Here is a 23178-nt window from a genome sequence, read left to right on the forward strand (position 1 = left end):
CAGTATTACCACTATATACCAATCAAGTACCTTAGCCTTGTTTTTTTAAAATTGTAGCCCAGTGGTTTCATTGTGGTCCTAAGACCAGAAGCATCAGCATCACCTGTGAATTTGTTAGAAATGCAGTCTCAGACCTCTAACTCTATTGAATCCAATTCTGGAGGGAAACACTGTTCTACTAGAGTAGGGTTTCTCAACTGTAGCACTATTGCCATTTACAGCAGGATCATTCTTGGGGTGGGTGTGCTGTTCTGTGTATTGTGGGATGTTTGGCAGCATCCCTAGCCTCTATGCATCAGATACAGATACCAGGATCACCCTACCCAGGGACTTAAGAACCAAAAGATTCTCTTTGCCAGATTCCCCTTAGTTGATAAAATCATCCCTGGTGAACCACTGTTCTAGGCCAATGTTTCTCAAACTTAATGTGCATACAAATCATCTGGATACATTGCTAAAATGTGAGGCCCTCAAATGAAGATTTCTAAACAGGTGTTTAGAAACAAGCTGTGTCTTATATCCTAATACTCCTTTTAAAAGCAAGTGAAGTGGCTCTTTTCTCCAATGGGTCCTTACAGTCTTGGGTTACTTTTAGTATTCCCCTTAGAGACTTAAAAAAAAAAAAGAAAGAAAAAAAAAGAAAAAAGAAAAAAAGCTGAGTCTTTTTGAGTTGCAAGAATTATCTGTACTTGACAATTCCCACTAAAAAGCACCAACTGTGTCATAAATTTAGGCACTTGAGTTGAAAGCAAAAATCTAAAGGAAAAGGGTGAGCTTATGATAGAAAATTTAACTTTGCTTTTACAGTATGTTTCTTAATATGTAGGGATACACAGCCCATCTTTATCAAATGCTATTTTGATAATAAAGTATGTTTGCAAGTAGCTAGAAATACAATCACTTTTTTTAAAAAAATCTTGTGTTATGGTCAGTTTTCACCATAAAAGCTGATCACTTTGGAAAAAGGAACATTTAGTTCCAGGCTAAAGGACCAAAACAAAAATAAATGTAAACTCTAAGGTAATGATAGGGCAATATGAAATCATACATTCCTTCTGAGCCTGTCCTAAGAAATGATAAAATATAGCCAATCAGTACCGTAGGAAGCCATTAGTAGAATTATCAGGTCCTAGGATATAAAATTTGTACCATACAGTCCAGGTAATAGGTTTCCTAGTTTCAACATCAAACCAGCCTAAAAAATATTTGACCAACCGTTTTGTTGCACTATAACTATTATTCCATCTAAGTGCGCAAATGCAGTATAAAACCAACTGTTTGCTAATGGGTAAGCATGAGTATATCTCAGTTCTTCATATCCAGCTCTGCAAGAAATTTTGTGTAGGTGACTTTTAAAAAAATTACTACAGCAAAGAGCTGTAGAGAAATGCTATGTAAGCCTCATATGGACAGAGTAGGTGACAAGATTCTGTATCACTATCTGATCAGAAAACTACTAATGACCCTGTGGAACTAAAGCAGAATTTTGCAAGAATATAACAGTATGGAAAGTAGGTGTGAAGGCTGTGAAGGCTCTGATGACTTGTATGTTAAATTGGTATCTTCTAATGATCATGAACTTATTGTAAAAAGAGAACATGCACTAATATCAGGAGTAATAAAATTCATGTTGAGTGGCCTAATGTCAGCTTGCTGAAAATGAAACCAATAAGGTCAACTTTTAAGAGGTATGCTTCCATATGTGCTATCAAAAGTATGCACATATTTTACCTACAAGGTTCACTGCACTAACAACTCCAGCAAGTTTCCCAAATTTCCAATTACACCAGAACTGCTGATGGCTGCAAAGTTCTTACATTATTAAGTAAATAATAAAACTGTTAAAAAGAGAGAGAAATGCTACTTAATGTAAACACTCTGACAATAGTATGAGTTAGTGAAGACTGTGGTCATATAGTCAGTTGCTGGTTGGTTTGTTTTGGGTACCAGGAAGTGAACTTGGGCACTCAACCACTGAGCCGCATCCCCAGCCCTATTTTGTATTTTATTTAAAGACAGGGTCTCACTGAGTTGCTTAGCACCCTGCCATTGCTGAGGCTGGGTGTTTTTTGTTTTCGTTTTTTTTTTTTTTTTAGTAGTAGATGGATACAATACCTTTATTCAATTGAACTCAGTGCCTCACATGTGCTAGGCAAGCACTTTACCACTGAACTACAACCCCAGTCCTGAGGTTCGTTGGCTTTGAACTTGAGATCTCTGGCCTCAGCATTCCGAGCCCACTGGGATTACAGGCATGCACCAACGCACCTGGCATCAGTGGTTTTTATAGAAAATAAAACAATCTGGAGTAAAAGCCATGAAAAGAAAATTTCCATAAGAGGAAGTTTAGAAGAAGGGTGTTCAGTGAAAAATTGAAATAAATGAGAAAAAAACATTAATTTTGTTAAAATTTTTTATATTAAAAAGTGGCATGACTTCTTATGTAGAACAAAAATCTTGGGAAGGCAAAATTGGATAAAACCATTAAAACAGAAATATAGTGCTTCAAGTGAATCCCATCACCTTGTGATATCCCTTATAAACAGTCTCTAAAATAACACCAGATACTAGAACAGTCAATCCTAAGAACAAGCAGCAGTTCAGGGCCTCCCCACTATTTCATGCAAGAATAACTGTTTAAGCCAGCAGTATCTGTTTCCTTTCTATAAGCTCCCCCTATCTGAGGCATACAGTCCCTTTAGCAGGGTGCTCAATCACAGCACTTACATGGAGTGCCTCTTGGCATCTAGTGCAACTCCCAAAGAATGGCATGAAGGCAAACAAAGCATTGCCTCCACAATGCTGCTCTTGGAGGCTTACAAAACAGTAGTTAAAAGTCTTGGAGTGTGCACCACATTGCCAGCAATGGGATGTGTCACAATAGCAGATGTCTAAAGAGTTAACGCTAATATTTCTCTTTAAAGTACATCTGATATAGAAAATCTTTAATATACACCATTTGTAAACAAAATTGCACTTGATTTTGCTTTTTAAAAAATGATCTGAATCTCACTGTACCTGTTTCTCTCTCTCTCCTTTTTCCCCCTTTTGATCATTGATAGAACCATGGCTCCTTTACTCAGAAGGACCCTTTTTATTCAAAACTGCAAGATGGGACCTAAACTTCCCAGGAAACTGAAAGACACTTAACAATTTCCCCTATCACCTATGCAACTCCCTAAATAAATAAAAATTACAGGCAGTTGCTCCTGGAGATTACATATTATGGTGTTGATGGCAAAGTCCTTTAGAAGACGTTAAACTTTTTAGTCTGACATATTAAACAATTGAAACATATAAAGTTCAGGAACAACACATAAGTTGCATAAACATCCATGTCAGGGTTTGGGAGGGAAAGGGCATCGATGCTGTAAATAAGCTTGCAGATTTTTCTCATCCTATGAACGTGTTTTCAATAAGATATTCTCCATGTTCTGACACCTCTCGCCAGCTCCAATGCGCAAAGACCAAGGAACAGATCAGGATGTCACTGCCTCCTTTAATCCCATGGAACAATGGAGAAGACTGACACAGAAGCTGATCTCTTCCCTGATACTAGCCATCTGCAACTTCAAATCTTCCCATTCTTTACTCCATTTTGGACCTTTCGAAGTGTGTGATCATTCGTTCCTAGGAAGTTTAAAAAAAAAAAAAAAAAAAAAAGGTTTATTCTGAGTATATTAACTCAAAATAGTATACATTCCAAATATCTTATATGTAAGCTATCCAAATATACATTTTCCACAATACTTATCTTAATTACTTCAAACAATGGTTTCTTATTATCTGCAAAGATTTTCAAACATACAAATAAATGTCCATGCCCCGTCCAAAATCAACTCAACCAAAATGGCTAGTCTTTGGGACAGCAAACCATAACTCAGAAGGAAATGTGTATTCAGAGTCAATTAAATGACTGAACAAATATTAAGGTTTAATAAGAATTTGTACCTCAATTAATTCAGGAATTTAACTTGAAGAACCAATCTAGGATGTGGACAAAGATTTAGCCACAATACTCAGCATTAAACCAAATACTAAAAAGAATCAAGAGTCCAAAAATAAAGGTTTATGTACAAAAAACTGTATTTGGGGGATGGGGTTCTGGCTCAGCAGTAGAGCACTCACCTAGCATGTGTGAGGCCCTGGGTTCAACCCTCAGCACCACATACAAATAAATAAAATAAAGGTATTGTGTCCAACTACAACTAAAATATAAATTTTTTTGAGAAAACCATATCTTTACAATGAAATATTACAAACTTTTAAAAATTACACTGGATGAGATAGCTCTAGAAATCTGCTGCACAACAATGTGAATACAGTTAACTCTACTTGAGAATGGCTAAGAGATCTTACGTTGCTTATTGTAATTTTTAAAAATCATGTAAAAGTTACAATTTTAAAACAGTATTTATACTATCATATTTCAACTAAGAAAATTAAGTACTATGATTAAATCTGTCATGCAATTTTTTTACAAGGTTTTTCTCATTTTTCCTTTGCTTCATTTGTTATAAGTACCTATCACAAATATATCCCAAACTGACAGAATTGTCAATCCTTTTTGAATAATTAATTGCATCAGAATATCTATATTCTTCTCCTGTTTTTCTCAGAAATACTCTTCCTAAAATTCTGTTTTCCTTTTTCATTCTAGATGTTTTCCAAGTCTGTTGCCCAGCTGTCTCTGTAAGAATTTCTTACATTGCCATACTAAGAATTTGTCTTGCCTCTCTTGTGTTGGATCCTTTATTTCCTGGATCCCAAAACTTTCTATTAGTTTTCTCATTTCCATGCAGAACATTTTCCAGTACTTTCCTAAGAGGCACACATAGGATATTAATTCTTATGTGACTGAAATATCTTTACTTTAACCTAATATGGATGGTTTATTTGCGTAAAGTTGTAGGCTAACAAGAATTTTTCTTGGTCTGGAGTTGTAGCTCAGTGTTGGAGTGCTTACCTAGCACATGTGAGGCACTGGGTTCAATCCTCATAAAATCCACATAAAAATAAATAAATAAAATAAAGGTACTGTGTCCATCTATAACTAAAAAAAATTTAAAAATAATTTTTCTCAGAATTCCAAGGCATTGTTCTAATATCTTCTGCCTTTTATTAGAAGTTATTGTTATGTAATTTGTTTCTTCTTTAACAGATTTAACTTCTTTCAAGTTTTATAAAAAGAAAGGCCTTAAGGAAAGTGACATCTGCACACAAAACAAAGTGTTGGATCCTCCACAAACTCACTGATTCAGCAATACACAGAACAATTCCTGTTGTGAGAAATCCAGAAAGCAGTTCAGAGGGGTTCTTGTACCATGGAGTAGTAGAACTAAACCAACTGTATCAAAGCCAAGAAGAACATGTGAGGTCCTCCTTTTGCCATAATGTGCTCAAACCCTGCAGAGTGCCACATGAACTATAAGAAATCTTTAGCTCCCTGGGGAAGGAGGGAAGGACTTGAACCTATATTCAACATCCTCACTTTTCTAGGAGTTCCTGAAGGACTGGTTTTTGTCTTGACTTTTGTCTTAAAAAACAAAGGGCACCTAGGTTAAAAGTCATGGATAACCAAGGTTTGCTTTGGACTAGCAACCATACACTTGCCAGCACTACTACCTGAGTCTCACAAAGTTCAGAGTAGAGCAAGTAAAAAATCCCTAAATCTCAGCTTCTCCTTGAGGAAGAAAGAGTTTGACTATGATTCCAAACATTCCAAAGTTTCTGGAAGTTGCCTGATGGATTGGCTTCTGTCTGAGAACACAGTAGAACCCCTGTACTGTAGGTGGCTTGGGCCCAGTGTGAACACAAAAAAAGAGCTTGAGGCATGCTATTGCTCACAGCGCAGCAGACACCAGAAAGATTAAGAGATTATAAATTCCTGGGGGAAAGACCTAGATCCCTCTGACTGTGAATTCATGTGTGTAAGTACAGAGAAATGCATGTGCAGAGAAGGATGAAGAGTTTTCCAGAGTCTCTGGCCAATCTGATTTGTGAGGGTCTTCTGTACAAGGCACAACTATGAACACTGAAAGTGGTGGTTGAAAATGGTGGTTTACGTTCTTTTTTAGTGAACAAACACCAACACAGACTATTAAGCAAATGGAGAATTACCCAACTCCTCAGGCCCAATCAATGACTAACAAAGAACTATTAAAAAAAGACCCTAAGAATACAAACTCATTTACAATAGTAACAAAAAGAAAAAAAGAATTCTTAGAATAAACCAAAGAGGTAAAAGACGTATGCACTAAAAACTATCAAAATCAATGAAAATTAAAGATGACACAAATAAATACAAAGATATCCCATGTTCAAAGATTGGAAGACAATATTAGTAAAATACCCATACTACCCACAGCAATCTACAGATTCAATGCAATCCCTACTAAAATACCAATGCCATCTTTTATAAAAATAGGGGGGAAAAAATTCCTAGAATTCTTAAGGAATCACAAAGAACTCCAAAAGTTAAAACAATCTTGTGGTAAAAACAACAAAACAGGAAGCATCACATTACCTGATTTCAAAATATATTACAATGCTACAGTAATTGAAAAAACATGGTACTGGCATCAAGACTGACACAAACCAATGAAACAAAAAAGAACGCCCAGAAATAAAACCTACACATACACAGTATGATCTCTGAAAAGGGTGTAAAGTCTATATAATGGGGAACAGATAGGTTCTTCAACAAATGGTGCTGGAAAAACTGGATATCCACATGCAAAATAATAGATTTAGATCATAATCTTATAATATATACAGAACAGATTAAAGACTTAAAACATAATACCTGAAACTATAAAACTCCTAGGAGAAAAATAAGATTCTTGACACTGATATTGGCAATGATTTCTTGGATATACACCAAAAGCACAGATGACAAGTACAAAACTGACCCAGAGAATTCAAATTGAAAAGCCTCTGCACTGCACAGGAAATGAGAGCAAGAAAAGCAACATATGGAATAGAAGAAAATAGTTGCAAACCATGTACCTGATAAGGAGTTAATACCCAATATACTGGAAAACTAAAACTCAATAGCAAAAAAGCCAACTAAATTTAAAAATGGACAAATGGTCAACAGGTGTGTGTGTGTATGTTTGTGTGAATGTGTAAATGCTCAGCATCACAAATCATCAGGGAAATGCAAATCAAAACCACAATGAGATAATCACCTCATAACTATTAAGATGGCCATTATCAAAAAGCAAACAATAGTAAGTAGTGGTAAGACGGTGGAGAAAACGGATCCTGGAGTCCTGTTGCTGAGAATGTAAAATGGTATAGCCACTATCGTAAATAGCAGGTTCCTCAAAAAATTAAAAATAGAACTACTTTTATGAGCCAGCAATTCCACTTCTGAAAAGAACTAAAAGCAGGATCTCAAAAAGATATCTGTATTCATGTGTTCACTACAGCATTATTCACAGTAGTCAAGGCATGGAATTAATAAGAAAAAGTCAAATATCACACACTCACACACACACACACACACACAAATACCATAGAATACAATTCAGTTTTAAAAAGGGAAGGAAATCCTGCCGTAGGTGAAAACATGGATGAACTTTCAAGGAGCTTATGTTAAGTGAAATAAAAATAAGCACATCACAGAAGACAAATATTGTATGACCCTGCTTGGTATGAGGTATCTAAAATAGTCAAATTCATGGAAAAAAGCTGAATGATGGATGCCATGAGCTAGGGGAGGCAGAAAGGAGGAGATGCTATTTAAAAGGTATGAAGTTTCAGTTAAACAAGAATTTCTAAATGTAACACATAACACTGTGCTTATACTTAACAATACTGTTAATATAGACCAAAAAAATTTTTAAGGGTAGATCTTATTGTAATATTTTCTTATCACAAAAAGGTCTCACTATTTATTACAGCATATACTTGCAAAATCCTGCATAATTTATTCACAAAAGAAAACATGAACACCTGTACCTCAGATAGAGCATTAATCTCCAGGATATACAAAGAATGCAAAAAATTTAACACCAAAACAAAAAAAAACAAAAGACAATTCAAATAACCCAATCAATAAATGGGCAAAGGAAATGAACAGACACTTCACAGAAGAAGATATATAAATGGTCAACAAATATATGAAAAAATATTCCACATTTGTAGCAATTAGAGAAATGCAAATTAAAATGATGCTGTAATTTCATCTTACTCCAATCAGAACGGCAATTATGAAGAATACAAGTAACAATAAATGTTGGTGAGGATGTGGGGAAAAATGTACACATATACATTGCAAATTGGTGCAACCACTTTGGAAAGCAATATGGAGAATCCTCAGAAAACTTGGAATGGAACCACCATTTGACCCAGTTGTCCCACTTCTCAGCATATAACCAAAGGACTTAAAATGAGCATACCACAGTGATGCAGCCACATCAATGTTTGTAGTAGTTCAATTTACAATAGCTAAGCTATGGAATCAACCTAGGTGCCCTTCAACAGATGAATGGATAAAAAAAATGTGATATATACACACAATGGAATATTACTCAGCAATAAAGAAGAACAAAATTTATGGTAAATGGATGGAACTGGAAACCATCATGCCAAGTGAAATAAGCCAGTCCCAAAAAACCAAAGGTTGAATGTTCTCTCTGATATGTGGATGTTAACTATAACTATGGAGGGTAGGGAGGGGAAGTATGGTAGTTCACTGGATTAGACAAAGAGGAATGAAGGGAATGGGAAAGACAGTAAAATGAATCAGACATAACTTTTCTATACTCACATATGAATACATGGCCAGTGTAACTCCACATCACGTTCAACCACAATAGTACCACAATTATAATGGGTTGTACCCCATGTACATATAATATATCAAAATACACCCTAGTGTCATGTATATCTAAAAACAACAAATAAAAAAATAAAAAATAAATTTAAAAAAACATGAATAGATCATTGTTATCAGATCACCAAAAATTTATTTCCATGAATGACACAATCAGGTATCATGCAGTCAGACCTCTGTACGAATACAGCATGGCTAGAGTTGAAACCAAAGAGAAACCTTGATGGCAAAAAATCAGCAGAGGAAGACCCCAAGATATAGAGACCTAAGAATTGCAAAATACACCACAGAAAGCAAAGTGCGATGTGGATAGGTTCAAATCTCAGTGGCAGAGTCTCAATTATTTCATCTAATAGAACAGGTAAGGAATTTGACACTGTATGCAGTGTCACACAGCAGGTCAGTGGTAAATGAACAAATCATTTTTAGTACCCAGTTCAACAAAATGAGTCAGAATCAGGCAAGATGCTTCCAAAAGGCTTTCTGAAATCAAGACATTCTAGAATAATCTAACATTCAAAATATGTTTAAAACGAATTCCTATGATCCCAGGCCACAATTCTTAAATAAGACTTCGTATGAAGTCTTTTTTTGAACTGTATGGAGGCGTATTAAATTTTAAAAATCAACATGAACGTTAGCAGTACTAATTATAATCCTAATCATCTGAGATGATTAGGAACATAATCATCTCATAAACTGGAACATAAAATATAAAAGGTAACAAAATAATTTACATTTTGTTTTGGTCTACTACATTCCTTTCTCAATACTTTTATTAGTTTTGCCAAATTTAGCTACATTAGGGCAAATTTTTAATTTCTTAGAAACAGTATTTTTTACTCAATGTAAGTGAAAATATTCTCAAGTCTGAACCTACTCTGAAAAAGAAAAAAGCGGGACATGCTAGACACATAAAAAAATGAAACCTTGAATGTTTAAGTTCTAATATTAGTATTTCCATTCTTGTTCCTTTCAACTATACCAATTATAATTCTTCAGTTCATACTGAGTAAAAATAGAATTTCCCTATATAGAGGATTCATGACTTGCTATTAAATCACTAGATCCAAAGAGTTAATGAATATCTGATTACTAACCTCATCTGAATCCAGAAGAGCTGGAAGTGCTCTGCAGAGAGAAAAACACTAAATTAAACAATGTAAAATAAAGTCATAAATGGTTCAAAAAAGACAGTGGAATAATGAATGCAATTTTTTTTTGTATCCAGTTTTGAACCTTTTGGGGCACTTAACCACATCCCCAGTCGTTTTTCTATTTTATTTTGAGACAGGGTCTCACTAAGTTGCTTAGGCTGGCTTTAAACTTGCAATCCTCCTGCCTCTGTCTCCCAAGACACTGGTGTGCACTATACCGTGCCCCCAGTATGAATGCAATTTAAAGCTTCCTTGTGATTTATCTAAGATTGGTATCTTATCAACACTCCTTTAAGGGGGGAAAAACACAAATAAAATAAACAAGAATCAGAGTTACTAGAATCGTATAGGAAACAATAAACATGTTCTGCAACAAAATAAAATCATGTTTTATTAGTATTACAGCTCTGGAAAGAACACAAAAATTTCAAAAGTACTCTCTTATTGATTTTAGGAAGATCTATAGCTAAATCTTTCTAAGCAGAAATGTCATCTGAATGAATAATCCCAATTATTTGTATATTATTTCTAATCTACTAAAATCACTCAACATCTTAAATTCTCATTAGTATACTGCTCAGCTCTTTCATTTAAAACAAAAGAGCAGTACTAACTTTGGAATTGGACCCTCCCTCCCTTCCTTCCTTCCTACCAGGGATTAAATGCAGGGGCACTAGACCACTAAGCCATAGCCCCAGCCCTATTTTGTATTTTATTTAGAGACAGGGTCTCACTGAGTTGCTTGGCACCTCACTTTTGCTGAGGTTGGCTTTGAACTCATGATCCTCCTGCTTCAGCCTCCCATGCCGCTGGGATAACAGGCATGAGACACCATGCTGGGCCTGAAATAGGATTCTTACAGTGATGATTCAAATACTTACACATCTGTCACAGAAGAAGGAACATTCTCTTCTACCCACTTCAAATCATCTTCCTGCTGGGAAAATAAAAACACCAGTTGTTACTAAAACACACTGCATAACACATCATGTACTTAAGACCTTTAGTCTTTTATAACTCTAAGTAGCACATTCATATAAAAAGTGACACTGCTAATAGAAAACTCAAATTGTTAAAAGAAGTTTTAATTATCTTCAACCATTGTTTTTCCTGGTATCCATGGCTCTACCTTTACCTCTGTGAATTCAACATTTTTTGTTCCCATAAAGAGAGACCAGGCAGTATTTGTTTTCCTGTGCCCCGCTTTTTGTACTTAACAAAATGTCTTCCAGGCTCACCAATGCTGTTGAGAATGATAAGGTTTCCTATTTTAAGACTGAATAGTATTAAATTGTGTATATCTACATTTTCTTAATTCATTCATCTACTGACTAAAACTTTGGTTGATTCTATATTTTGCTATTATGAATGCTGAAATGGGAATGCAGGTATCTCTTCAACATCCTGATTTCCTTTGAAAATACACCTAGTAGTGGGATTGATGGAATATGAATATATAAATATATATATTTTTTTTTTTGGGGGGGAGCAGTGGTGCTAGGGATTGAACTCCAGGCTTTGTGCGTGCAAGGCAAGCACTCTACCAACTGAGGTATATCCCCAGCCCACAGTTCTATTTTTGAGAAACTTCCATACTGGCTTTCATAATGGTGATACTAATTTACATTCCTACCAACAGTGTGCAAGGATTCCCTTCACTCCACATGCTCATCTTTGGTCCTTTTGACAACAGCCTCTCTAATGGGTGTGAGGTGATATTTCATTATGGTTTTAATTCACAATTCCTGATTGTGATGATGAGCCTTTTCTTCATATACCTGTTTGTATTTGAATGTCTTCTTTTGGGAAATGTCTATTTAGGTCTTTGATCTGTTTTTTATGGGGCTGTTTTCTTGCTATTGAGTTGTCTTGAGTTCCTTATATAAACTGCATTTTAACCCCCTTCAGATGCATGGTTCACAACTATTTACTTTTCATACCATAAGGTGTCTTTTCACTCTGCTATTTTCTTTACACTATAGAAACTATTTTTAGTTTGAGGTAATTCCATTTATTTTTGCTTTTGTGGCCTGCACTTTTGAAGTCATAGTCAAAAAAATCATTACCCAGACTAATATAGACCTTTTCCTGTTTTCTCCCAGTAGTTTTACAGTTTCAGGTGTTATGCTTTAAATCCTTAATCCATTCTGAATAGATCTGTATATTGTGCGACATAAGGGTCTAATTTCACTTTTCTGCATGTCTATCCAGTTTTCCCAACACTATTTATTGAAAAAACAATCCTTTTCCTATTTTGTGTCCTTGGTACCTTTGGAGAGACTCAAGTGACCATAAATGAATTTACTTCTAGGCTTTCTATTCTGTCCCATTGGTCTGTGTGTCTGTTTTTATGCCAGTACCATCCTGTTTTGATATTACAGCCTAATGGTTTTGTTTTGTTTTTCCTCTAGACAAGAGGTGGGGTGGTATGCTGGGGCTCAAATCCAGGGCCTCACAGATGCGAAACATAAGGTCTACCACTGAATTACATTCCCAGATCCATGCAGTACATGAAGTCAGGCAGTATGATGCCTCCAGGTTTGTTTTGTTGCTCAAGAGTACTTTGGTTATTAGGAGTCTTTTGTGGTTCCTTAAACATTTTAGGATTATTTTTTCTATTTCTGTGAAAAAATGTTCCTTATGTATTTTAGGATTATTTTTTCTATTTCTGTGAAAAATGTCATTGGAATTTTGATATGGAATACACTGACTTGCATTGGGAAATATAGGCATTTTAACAATATTAAGTCTTCTAATCCAATGAATGCTGGTTCTTTCCATTTATTTGTCTTCTGAAATTTCTTTCAGAAATATTTTACATTTTATAAAATATATAGTTTTCAGTGTACAAGTTTTTTATTTTTACTTCCTTGGTTAAGCTTATTCCTGAGTAGTTTATTTTTCTATAGTTATTGTAAACAGGATTGCTTTCTTGATTACTCTTTCAAATAATTCAACACCAGTATATAGAAATGCAATTGATTTTTCTATGCTGATTTTGTATATTGTAACTTTATTAAATTTGTTTAACTGGTTTTAACAGTTTCCTGGTGCAGTCTTAACAAAGTACAATTTCTATATATAAGAGAATTTCACCTGCAAACAGGCAAATTTAACTTCCTTTCCAACTAAGATGCCTTTTACTTCTTTCTCTTGCCTACTTGCTCTGGGTAGAATGAAATAATTTTATTTTTAAAATCATGTAACAGAAATACAAAATAATGTCAAACCGCCTTAAATATTCTCTTCTCAGTGGCCTAATAGAGTTTGTTTCATGCAGGCTTTGCTCTTTCAGTTTGAGATAAACTCTAAAACCCTTTTATGAAGAATGAATGCTTAGTTCTTAGACCAAAAACATTAAGGTTTTTACTACACAAAAAAGACCTTTAAGGCCAGACGTGGTGCTGCACACCTGTAATCCCAGCAGCTTGGGAGGCTAAGACGGGAGGCCAAAACAGGAGGATCGAGAGTTCAAAACCAGCCTCAGCAACAGTAAGGCACTAAGCACAGTGAGACCCTGTCTCTAAATAAAATACAAAACATGGTTGGGATGTAGCATAGTCCCTGAGTTGAATCCTGGGTATCTCCCCCAAAAAAGAAGACTTTAGGTTACTAATGTAACTATTACTTCACTGATAAAAAGCATTAAACACAGCAATCTGATTGGTCTGGTATTTTTTCAAAATATAGTAGCATATCATCTAGTTAAAGATTACTAAACCCTAGACTCACTTGCTGCCTGTTTTTAGAAATGTAATAAATAAGACTGTAAATTAAGCCTAATTATAGGATAGGTACAAGAATCATTAAGGCCTAACCATAACTACTGGGTTCCACAAGGGCTAATAGACCACGCAAAAACCAAAGAGGAAAGGAAAAAAAGTCATACTTACTGCTTTGTTTACTTTACTATTTCCATTAGGTTCCTGTTTGGTACTTCTCATTTTCATTCCTTCTGTACAAGGAAAAAAAAAACAAAAACAAAAAACACTCACAGATATGTTAACTTTGTCAACAGATCAGCAATGAACACAAAATTGAATTCAGAGCTTTACTTTAAGCTCTGAATTTAAGAGGCAGTAATACCTCTGTGAATTATACAACAGATATCGCTCCATCTTTACATTTATGCTGGGGAGTTCAAAGCTAAATTTCTAGCTTGTTTCTAGCAAGTAAACTGGACATTTAATGTGGAATTATTTAATCAATTTATCATGGCGTCATCTTAAAACTTATATCCTCACTGGGGGTATAGCTCACTGGTATAGCACTTGCCTAGCAGGCATAAGGTCCTGGGCTCAAACTGCAGCACCACCACATGGAGATATATATACACATATATAAACAAGTATATAAATACATACATACATATATATGCTTATTTGCTCTTTACCTAACTTTACCACAAACCAAGTTCAGGAACAAAATTGTTATAAAAAAATAATAAACTTATATGAAAAAATATTTAAAACAAATAAAAGGTGAATGTTATCACTACCAAAGCTTTCTTTCAGCATAGGTTCCTTTTGTTCATCTTCCTCCTCTTCTTCAGACAATGGTGAAAAGGCAAACCTGATAGAACGAGGGCAGAATAGAAAAATTAGAAAACTACAAAAACGTTCTATTATTTGGATTACCCCTGCCCCCCAGTACTGGCAATTAAACCCAGGAGCACTTTACCAATAAGCTACATCCCTAGCCCTTTTTAGCTTTTTATTCAGAGATAGAATCTCACAAAGTTGCCGAGGCCAGTCCTGAACTTGTGATCCTCCTGCCTCAGTCTCCCTAGTAGGTGGGATTACAGTAGTGTGACAGCATTCCCAGCTATTACTTGGATTTTACAACACTTAAATAATTGCAATTGTAGTAAACCTCACAAAAATCAGTTTAGGGAATACTAATCTTCCCCTTCAGAGCTCTTAAATGTCTATATTAGCAAGAGTGAAGCAGAAGAGTCCCATATTTATGAGTGCAGGCTACCTGTGACCTTAAGACAAGTTACTTAATCTTTGTACTCCTGATTTCTTCATATGTGCATGGGGATAACAGAGCATTACTTAAAACACTCATAGACGTTATTTTGTGCTTAGAACAATACCTGAAACTTTTAGCAAGCATTCAGTAAGACTACGTATCATACAAAGGAAAGTGAATTTTCATCTAATTTACAATCTCAGCCTCCAAACTGAGAGTTAAGGAAAGCCTAATCTTGTTTCCAAGTGGGGAGTTCATAAGATGAAGGTCTGATTGGGTACACCTCTGATGTCGCTCACTCACACCTAAGTGACTCAGTAAAGCAGCTGCCACAGCTTTAGATTTGATCTCACTATGTACTTTCCATTTTATTATTACCTAATATTTTCATTCTGCTTATTTTTAAATTGCCCTTTCGTCATGAAAACTCTTTAAGCGAGAAATGCAAAATGTCTATCATCTATTAAAGGATAACAAAATGTCATGAGAAATATTATAGTTAGTGATAATACCTGATTGCATTTAAAATCAGAATAAGATAAGGAGACCCACTGTCACCACGTCTATTGAATGTTATATAGGAAGACCTAGCCAATATAATAAGAATCAGAAACGAAGAAGGAGGATTATTTGTCATTACACAAAAACCTCTCTGAGGTGAAATTGTCAGAAGTAACAAGATAATGTAGGAGGGTTGATGGTTATGATAAATATGTAAAAATCAACAGTATTTAGCTGGGTCCAGTGGCACCTGCCTGTAATTCCAGCTATTCAGGAGGCTGAGGCAGGGGGATTCCAAGTCAAGGTCAAGTTTGGTAGCTCTTGATACCCTGTCTCAAATTTTAAAAAGGCTGAGGATGTAGCTCAGTGACAGAGCATCCCTGGGTTCAATTCCTAGTACAGGGAGGAGGTGGAATGGGAGTGGTTGGGTGAAGGGAAATCAGCATTCCTACATATTTGGAAAAAATCATATGCAATATTTTTGAAGCTTGAATTCATATAAAAAAATTAAATAAAACATAATTGAAGCACTAAATGAGTGGAAATAACATATCCAAAGATGGAATTATCAAAAAGATATATAACTTCCCTTATTAGTTCAATAATTCAACTACATTCTAATCAAATCTTTATAAAGTTTTCCTGGAGTTAAACAAGCATGTTAATTTTTAAAATTAACATTCTTTTGAAAAAGAAGATTAAGGGTAAAGGTTGAAGCACTCCAGATACCAAGATTCATTAGGAAGTTATGTAATTAAGCCAGGGTACTGATACAGGAACAAAATAATAGCAAAAAGAGACCCAGAATCAAACAATTCTTAGTGAATAAAAGTTTTGATGGAGAAAAAATAAATTAATTAATTAAATAAAATGAAAAATATATATGTGTGTAAATAAATAAACTTCTGACCTCACCCTTAGGCTAGAAAAGAATTTCTTAAACAAGATTCAAAACGTAAAATTCATAAAGAAAAAAAATGACAAATGTGACTTCATATTGCCTTTTCTTTGCGGGGGGGGCGGTGGCAGTGGTACCAGGGATTGAACTCAGGGGTACTGGACTGCTAAGCCACATCCCCAGCCCTATTTTATATTTAAATTAGAGAGGGTCTCACTGAGTTGCTTAGCACCTCAACATTGCTGAGGTTGGCTTTAAACTCTCCTGCCTCAGACTCCTGAACTTCTGGGATTGTAGGTGTGAGTCACTACATCCAGTTATTTCTGCATTTTAATACGGACAAAAACAGCACAGAAAAATTAAAATGTAATGAACTAGAAAAGAATATCTTCGATACTACAAACAAAATACTGGCATTTAAAACATATTAAGAATTACAACAAATCAGTACATAAATGACTGCTATGGTTTGAAATGCTCGTACCTTCTAAACTCGTGTTGAAATTTCATTCTCAGAGCAAAAGTATGCGAGATGGGGCTTAATGGGAGGTGTTTAGATTGTGAGGGCTGTGCCCTGGTTAATGGACTGATCCTGTTATGAAAAAGGCTTTTTGCAAGTGGACTCTGCCTCTTCCTTTCTGTCTTCACCACATGATGACACAGTAAGAAGGCCCTCACCAGAATTTGGCACCTTAATCTTGGACTTCCCAGCCTCCATAACTATTAGCCATTGAATTTCTACTCATTATAATTACCCAGTCAATGGCATTTTGCTAAAATGAACTAAAACGATGATCAATAATCCAATAAAAAATAAGCCAAATACAACAGGCCAATTCACAAAACTAAATGACCATTAATATATAAAAGATATTTTAAGAAAAGCTCAAACTCAGATGTAAATAAAAATTACACTAAATATTAACTTTTATCCACTACACCTACAAAAATTAAAGTAATGGGAGATGTAGAAGGGCAGAGGGAAAAGCTCCTTTCATACTATTGTCATATACACATTTTTATGAGAATATATTTTTATGTTTTTTATGAGAATATAATCTGGAAATACTTTCAAAGATAAAAATATGCATTCCCTTTAACCCAGCAATTTGAAACACACTCATTAAATGCTGACCATCTCTTATGTGCCAGTGTGCAATGAAAAGTTAACCTATGTAACCAACGGCGGTCTGACCATTCCCCTTGACTACTGGGAAGTAATCACTATAGCACTGGATTATCCTGCCCGATGGGAATGTTTTTGTTTGCCTAGGATATCTGGCTAACAGACAGTTTAACAGTGTGATTCATCATAGGGGTTTGGTTCCATCACATCAGTTCCAAACTCTGGAGAACTGGACACTAAAGGTATCAGCCCAGCTTTCAAGAGGACAGTACCTGAGCAAATTCCATTAAAAACTCTGGACATCAAAGGTTCAGGTGACTACCCTGGACAGCAATACTCTGTATATACTATTACATACTATAGCCAGAAGTAATGTCATCTGTAACTCTATGGGGACAGAATTATGATAAGTTTCCATTTAGATAAGTTTCTGTTTAGGCTCCGCCTGAACTCTGCCTCATGTGTTTCTTCTCTTGGTTGATTTCAATTGGTGCCTTTCCTTTGTAATAAGTTACAGGTAGCTAACAAGTATTACCAGCTTTCACTAAGTTCTGTGAGTCCTAGCAAATGATCAAAGCTGAAAGTGGTTTTGTGAACCCCCTAGGCTTGCAACTCAGGTCAGAAGTGAGAGCTGTCTAATGGGGCCCATCCCCAAGGACTTTGTAGTTTGGTTAACTATGGGTACTTGGAGTCAGAATTCAGATTAATTACAACAACCCTGAGTCACTGAAATATGTGGTTTAAGAATATAAAGGATGAGAGGGTGGAAGTTAATGAACCTTTGAGTCCCAGGTTGGCACAGGGTCAGTCATGATATGGAACTGCAGCTTTGTTCTTATCATTACTGGAGTTAAAAATTACCAACAAAATTTAGAAATGATGGCTCCAACTCCTGGGGAGTTGGCTCAATGAATGTGTAAGAAAATGCAAAGTAACAAGAAAGAAGAAAAATGCATAACCCCTGTTACTTCTCCTGTGCCGGACTAGCTCGTACACGGGGTAAGGGCGCGGAGTTAAGACCCAGACTCTGGAAGCTGGGTGGAAGCAGGCTTGTGGCGAGCAGCCTGCAAACTCGTTTATTGCAGGAGCAGCTATACATTTTATAGGTTTCTTGCCCAATCACAATGTGCCACAGGGGATCAGACGTCTCACCAGGTTCCTATACAGGTTCCCTTGGTAACAGAGTCAATTTGGGGCAGTTGTTTACTGTCCTAGGTGACCAAAGCGGAACGCTCCTCCCAGCAAATTTTCCTTACACACTTGGGACATTCACTGCTGCCAGCCAAGAACTAGGATTTCCCCCAACACTTCCATTTTTATTAATTTGGACAAGGGATTCCTTCAGGAGGTCTAGATTGACCTGAACTCTTATGATTCTTTTGTTGAAAATGGACCACAACATTTAAGAACTGCAAGTATTATAAGGAGGAGTATACAGGATAATCCTAACATTACAGTAGGATTTAGCATATTAAGCGGGTTTTATTTAAAGCTTATTAATACAGACTTTTCCTGGGAGGGAGAAGGGGGCCATGGCTGATGTTCTAAAGTCCCACTCTAAAAAAGTGAGTGCACCCTACATTTTTTATAGGTTAAGGTCTCTTTTGTTCTCCAGTTCTCTCCCCACTTATCTCTCCTTCCTGCCTATGTGACTAGGCCTGGTTTTGCAGATGAGATGCATAAAGTGAGAAGCGAATGGGCAGGGGAAGGGCCAAAGTGATTCAGCCAGGTAAGGGCCCAGGGGGCATTAATTAGCAGCTCCTTGTCTGCAGTCCTTAACAAGGGCAGGTAAATCTGGTAATCAATGGGCTCTGCAGATCCTTGACATTCCATTCTCCCAGGGGCAGTCTCCAACTTCCAGAGGCAGAGGGCTTTCATGGCCTCCATTTCCTCCATTTGACCCGATCCCCTATTTCTACACTAACTGCCTGTCCTCAATTCTGGCTTTATTCCCGCCTTTTGCTTTAGGAATTCTTTACTGCTGTAAGGAAAGGGGGTGATGACTGCTCTGGGCTGCTTCGAGCTGGAAGGGGGTAGCGTAGGGCAAGCAGTTTGGAGTTCCCTTTTAGAAATTGAGTCAATTGAGGGGTCCATGATAGAAGTCTAGTTGGGGAAGGGCAGGTTATAAAGTCATCTGGGGGTGGGTGCTTCTATGAGACAGAAACAAAAAGACATGAGTATTGAAATGAGATTAACATAAAATAAATGTTGCAGTATCTGGAGCATGTCAGTGAATATCATCAAAATGACAAACCCCTTGGTTACTGTTTTCTGTAATAGCTAAAATGAAAATAAGGAAGAGTGTTGGAGCAAATCCTTATCATGGGCCACACTTGGATGAGCCCCTACCCAAAAAACACATGTAGGCCGATATGACACTGTGCCAAGTTTGGGTTCTTGCTAGCTGAGCAGTCACAGTCATGTCTGAATCACTTCAAAAGGGAAAAACTATGCTAAAACAATATAGAGCAAAGGTCAGAATGATTTGTAAGAGATGTGAGAGTCAAGGGACTTGTCCCAGCAGAATGGAAGTCTTTAAACAGTTATTAGAAAATGGAATGAGCCAGGTATGGCAGGATATGCCTGTAGTCCCAGCTATTCAGGAGGCAGAAGTAGGAGGATCACGTGAGCCCAAGAGTTCTAGGCCAGCCTAGTAATATAGTAAGATTGCCAACCAAAAAAAGAAGGAAAGAAGAAAAAAGGAAAGGAAAGAAGGAAGGAAAGGGGAAAAAAGGGAGAGAAAGAAAAAAGACAAAAAGAAGAGAAAGGAAGGAAAAAGAAAGGAAGAAAGGGGGACAGAGAGAAAGGGAAGAGAAGGGAGAGAAGAGAGGAGGGGCAGAGGACAGGAGAGGAGGGGAGAGAAGGGGAGAGGAAAGGAGGAAGAAGGTAAAACAAAGAATGCTGAGACACCCTAGAACTGGAAATAACACAAATACCCATTAAAAGGGGAAAAGTTAATTTAACTGTACTACATCTGTATCATGTAATATTATGCCATCCGTGAAAATGAATGAATTGAAACAAGTTTCTGGATAGAAATTTCTATATGTACTGTTAAGTGAGTATAAGAAGATTCTAACTTGAACAGGGAATAAAATGGGGAAGGATATACCACATTAAGCTGTTAATAACACTGTAGTCACGGGGTATGGGGGCAATGTTTAAAAGAAAAGGGTAAGGAAAAGGGAAGGTAATACAAAACTTTTTTTAAAGACCAAGGAAGCAAAACATTTTAAATACAAATAGCTAGCAAGTTACCAGTATTATCTATAGATAGATGTAAAAGGAGAGTCTCCAAAATACATATAGGTTCTTTTTGAACATTGTTATTTCAGATCTCTATTTTCTTGAACGGCTTTTCTGTGGCTTGACTTTCTTTCATTGATATATTTAATTATAAAATTAGCTATTCAAACTGGACACAGTGGCATCCCCTATAATTCCAGCTACTCAGGAGGCTGAGGCAGGAGGATTTTGAGTTTGAGGACAGCATGGGCAATATAGCAAGACCCCATTTCATAGAAAAGAGCTGTTTAGTTACAGCCCTTTCCTTCTTCAATATGATTGTTTAATATAAGCTCAACTGTTTAAATACAAAAGAGAAGGTTTTTTTTTTTTTTAAAGGGGGAAATGAAGGCATGGATATTCACAAATTAATAACAGGCAGTTCTTTAATAACTGAAATTTGTGTACAGTTGAACAAATCAAATTCACATGTGAATTTTTAACTCCTAAGTCAGTTACTTAAGTCCTCATTTTATCCTACTGTTATAAGGTGAGTTGGGCTGGGCCTATAGAAATTTGTCTTTCCTTTACCTATATAATTATCAGAAAATGTCAGAGTTGAAAGGGACCTCATATCACTTGACATAATTCCTCATCATTATATGAAAAGGAAACAGGCCCAGAGAAATGAAAAGAGATAGCATGCCAAAATCACTAAGCATATTAAGGAAAGCCAAGAAAGGAACCTAATTCAATTGATTCCAGTCCCTTTGTTCCTTCCACTATATGATACAGCTCTGACACACTCCTCTAAAGCACCAATCCTAATTCATGAAATAGCTATTTAACCATTAGCAGAGTAAGTAAAAGATTCCAAGAACCTCTGGTTATTTGCTGATGGCCGCCAGAGAACCATGATGACAAAGAGGATCATGGAGAACAGCAACCGCCAGATGGCATCGTCCACCCACAGTTCCCGCCAGTCCTACAATGAGGGGGGAAAAGTACAACGTCTACATTTATTATCTTTATACTTTGTTCACAAAGCCCTTGGCACAGAACAAGAATCACTTATTTATGTACTTATATTTACTAAGAGCCTGATGTGTGTTAAGTGCTGGGAATACAAAGTGAATAAATGTAGTTTCTTCCCCTGCAGTGCTATAGTTGAAGAAAAGGCACCATCTGAACAGAACATTCAAGAAATTCACCAGCTCTTAGAATCTCTGTAGAAGGGTTTATTCAGGGTAAGAAAAAGTAGAAGTAGTATTAGGTTTTTATACTTCAAAATATTCATTTTCATTTAATTTTGCCGAAACAGCCTTACCTGACTCCAAATAAATCCTATTGGCCAACTATAATGCACTAATTTAAAAAATGTGGGGGGGAAAATCCTATTGGCTACAGTCTTTGTGCTCAGATCTTGAAGACAGGGTTTCTACTCAAATCAGTACTATTCACACATACTTAAAATTCAGTACTCTGGACTTCTGGTTTGAGATTTTCAATTAAGGTAGCTGGGGTTAGGACAGACGGTGGTTACCACTTAAACATTCTCTCCCACCACAGGGGCAGTCAAATAAAAGCCAACTATCATACCATAGCACCATGACAGCACAGAATTCTTAGGAAGAGGGAAGTGAAGACCTAGCCCTAATTTATTAGGGTGCTTGCCTTACAAGAACTTTGCCATTGTCATCGCCATGTATAAAATTTATAAATTTCTATTTATAAATTTCTATTTATTTATTTATATTTATAAATATGTGTGACTTACCGACTGACAAGTCACTATCCTGAACTTCATGGTTGTCCAGATAATAAACACAATAGATGCTAACATGAAATAAAAAACCTGATTAAGAGCAGGTCAATGTTGGTTTTCATCCCCAATTATAATTCCTGATCCTGGTTAAGTAGAATCCCACACATCCTCTAATATCCAATACACTGCAATCATTTTCTATGTTATTTTCACAAATATATTCAATATTTGCTATGGTTTGGACATGATGTATCCCCCAAAAGCTCATGCACTAGACAATGCAAGAAGGTTCAGAGGAGAAATGATTGGGTTGTGAGAGTCATAACTCAATCAGTGGTTTAATCTCCTGATAGGGATTACTGAGTGATAACTGAAGTGGCAGGGTGTGGCTGCAGGAGGAGGGAACTGGGGCGAGGCTTTGGAGTATATATTTGTATCTGCTAGAGTGGAGTCTCTCTGCTTCCTCATGATGTGAGCTGCTTCCCTCTGCCGTACTCTTCCACCATGATGTTCAGTGTTCAGCCTCATCTAGAGCCCTGAGGAATGGAGCTGGCCTTCTATGGAGTAGGGCCTCTGAAACCATGAACCCTTGAATAAACTTTCCTCCTCTACAGTTGTTCTGGTCAGGTTCTTTTAGTCACAGCAGCAAAGAAGCTGACTAAAACAATATTAATTTACTGAACACCTACT

The 23178-nt window shown here is 36.4% G+C and overlaps 1 protein-coding gene across 7 annotated transcripts in view; it reads right to left on the bottom strand.

Annotated features, from left to right (window-relative positions):
* Positions 1-2399: 2399 nt before the first annotated feature.
* TMEM87A (transmembrane protein 87A) overlaps positions 2400-23178 on the bottom strand; it is a 53426-nt gene continuing 32647 nt past the window's right edge. For 3 of the 7 annotated variants that reach the window (XM_079126133.1, XM_079126134.1, XM_079126138.1), the window contains exons 14-20: positions 22501-22559; positions 21605-21708; positions 14498-14571; positions 13893-13954; positions 10881-10936; positions 9943-9973; positions 2400-3630 (exon numbers count right to left, since the gene is read on the bottom strand). In XM_079126133.1, coding sequence (XP_078982259.1) covers positions 3589-3630; positions 9943-9973; positions 10881-10936; positions 13893-13954; positions 14498-14571; positions 21605-21708; positions 22501-22559 — 428 coding nt within the window. In that variant the 3' untranslated portion in view covers positions 2400-3588. The remainder of the gene's footprint in view (positions 3631-9942; positions 9974-10880; positions 10937-13892; positions 13955-14497; positions 14572-21604; positions 21709-22500; positions 22560-23178) is intronic. The other 4 variants (XM_079126135.1, XM_079126140.1, XM_079126137.1 and 1 more) reach the window with 3 other exon arrangements.

This window comes from Sciurus vulgaris (assembly GCF_902686455.1).
Source record: "Sciurus vulgaris genome assembly, chromosome: 2".
Taxonomy (NCBI): domain Eukaryota; kingdom Metazoa; phylum Chordata; class Mammalia; order Rodentia; family Sciuridae; genus Sciurus; species Sciurus vulgaris.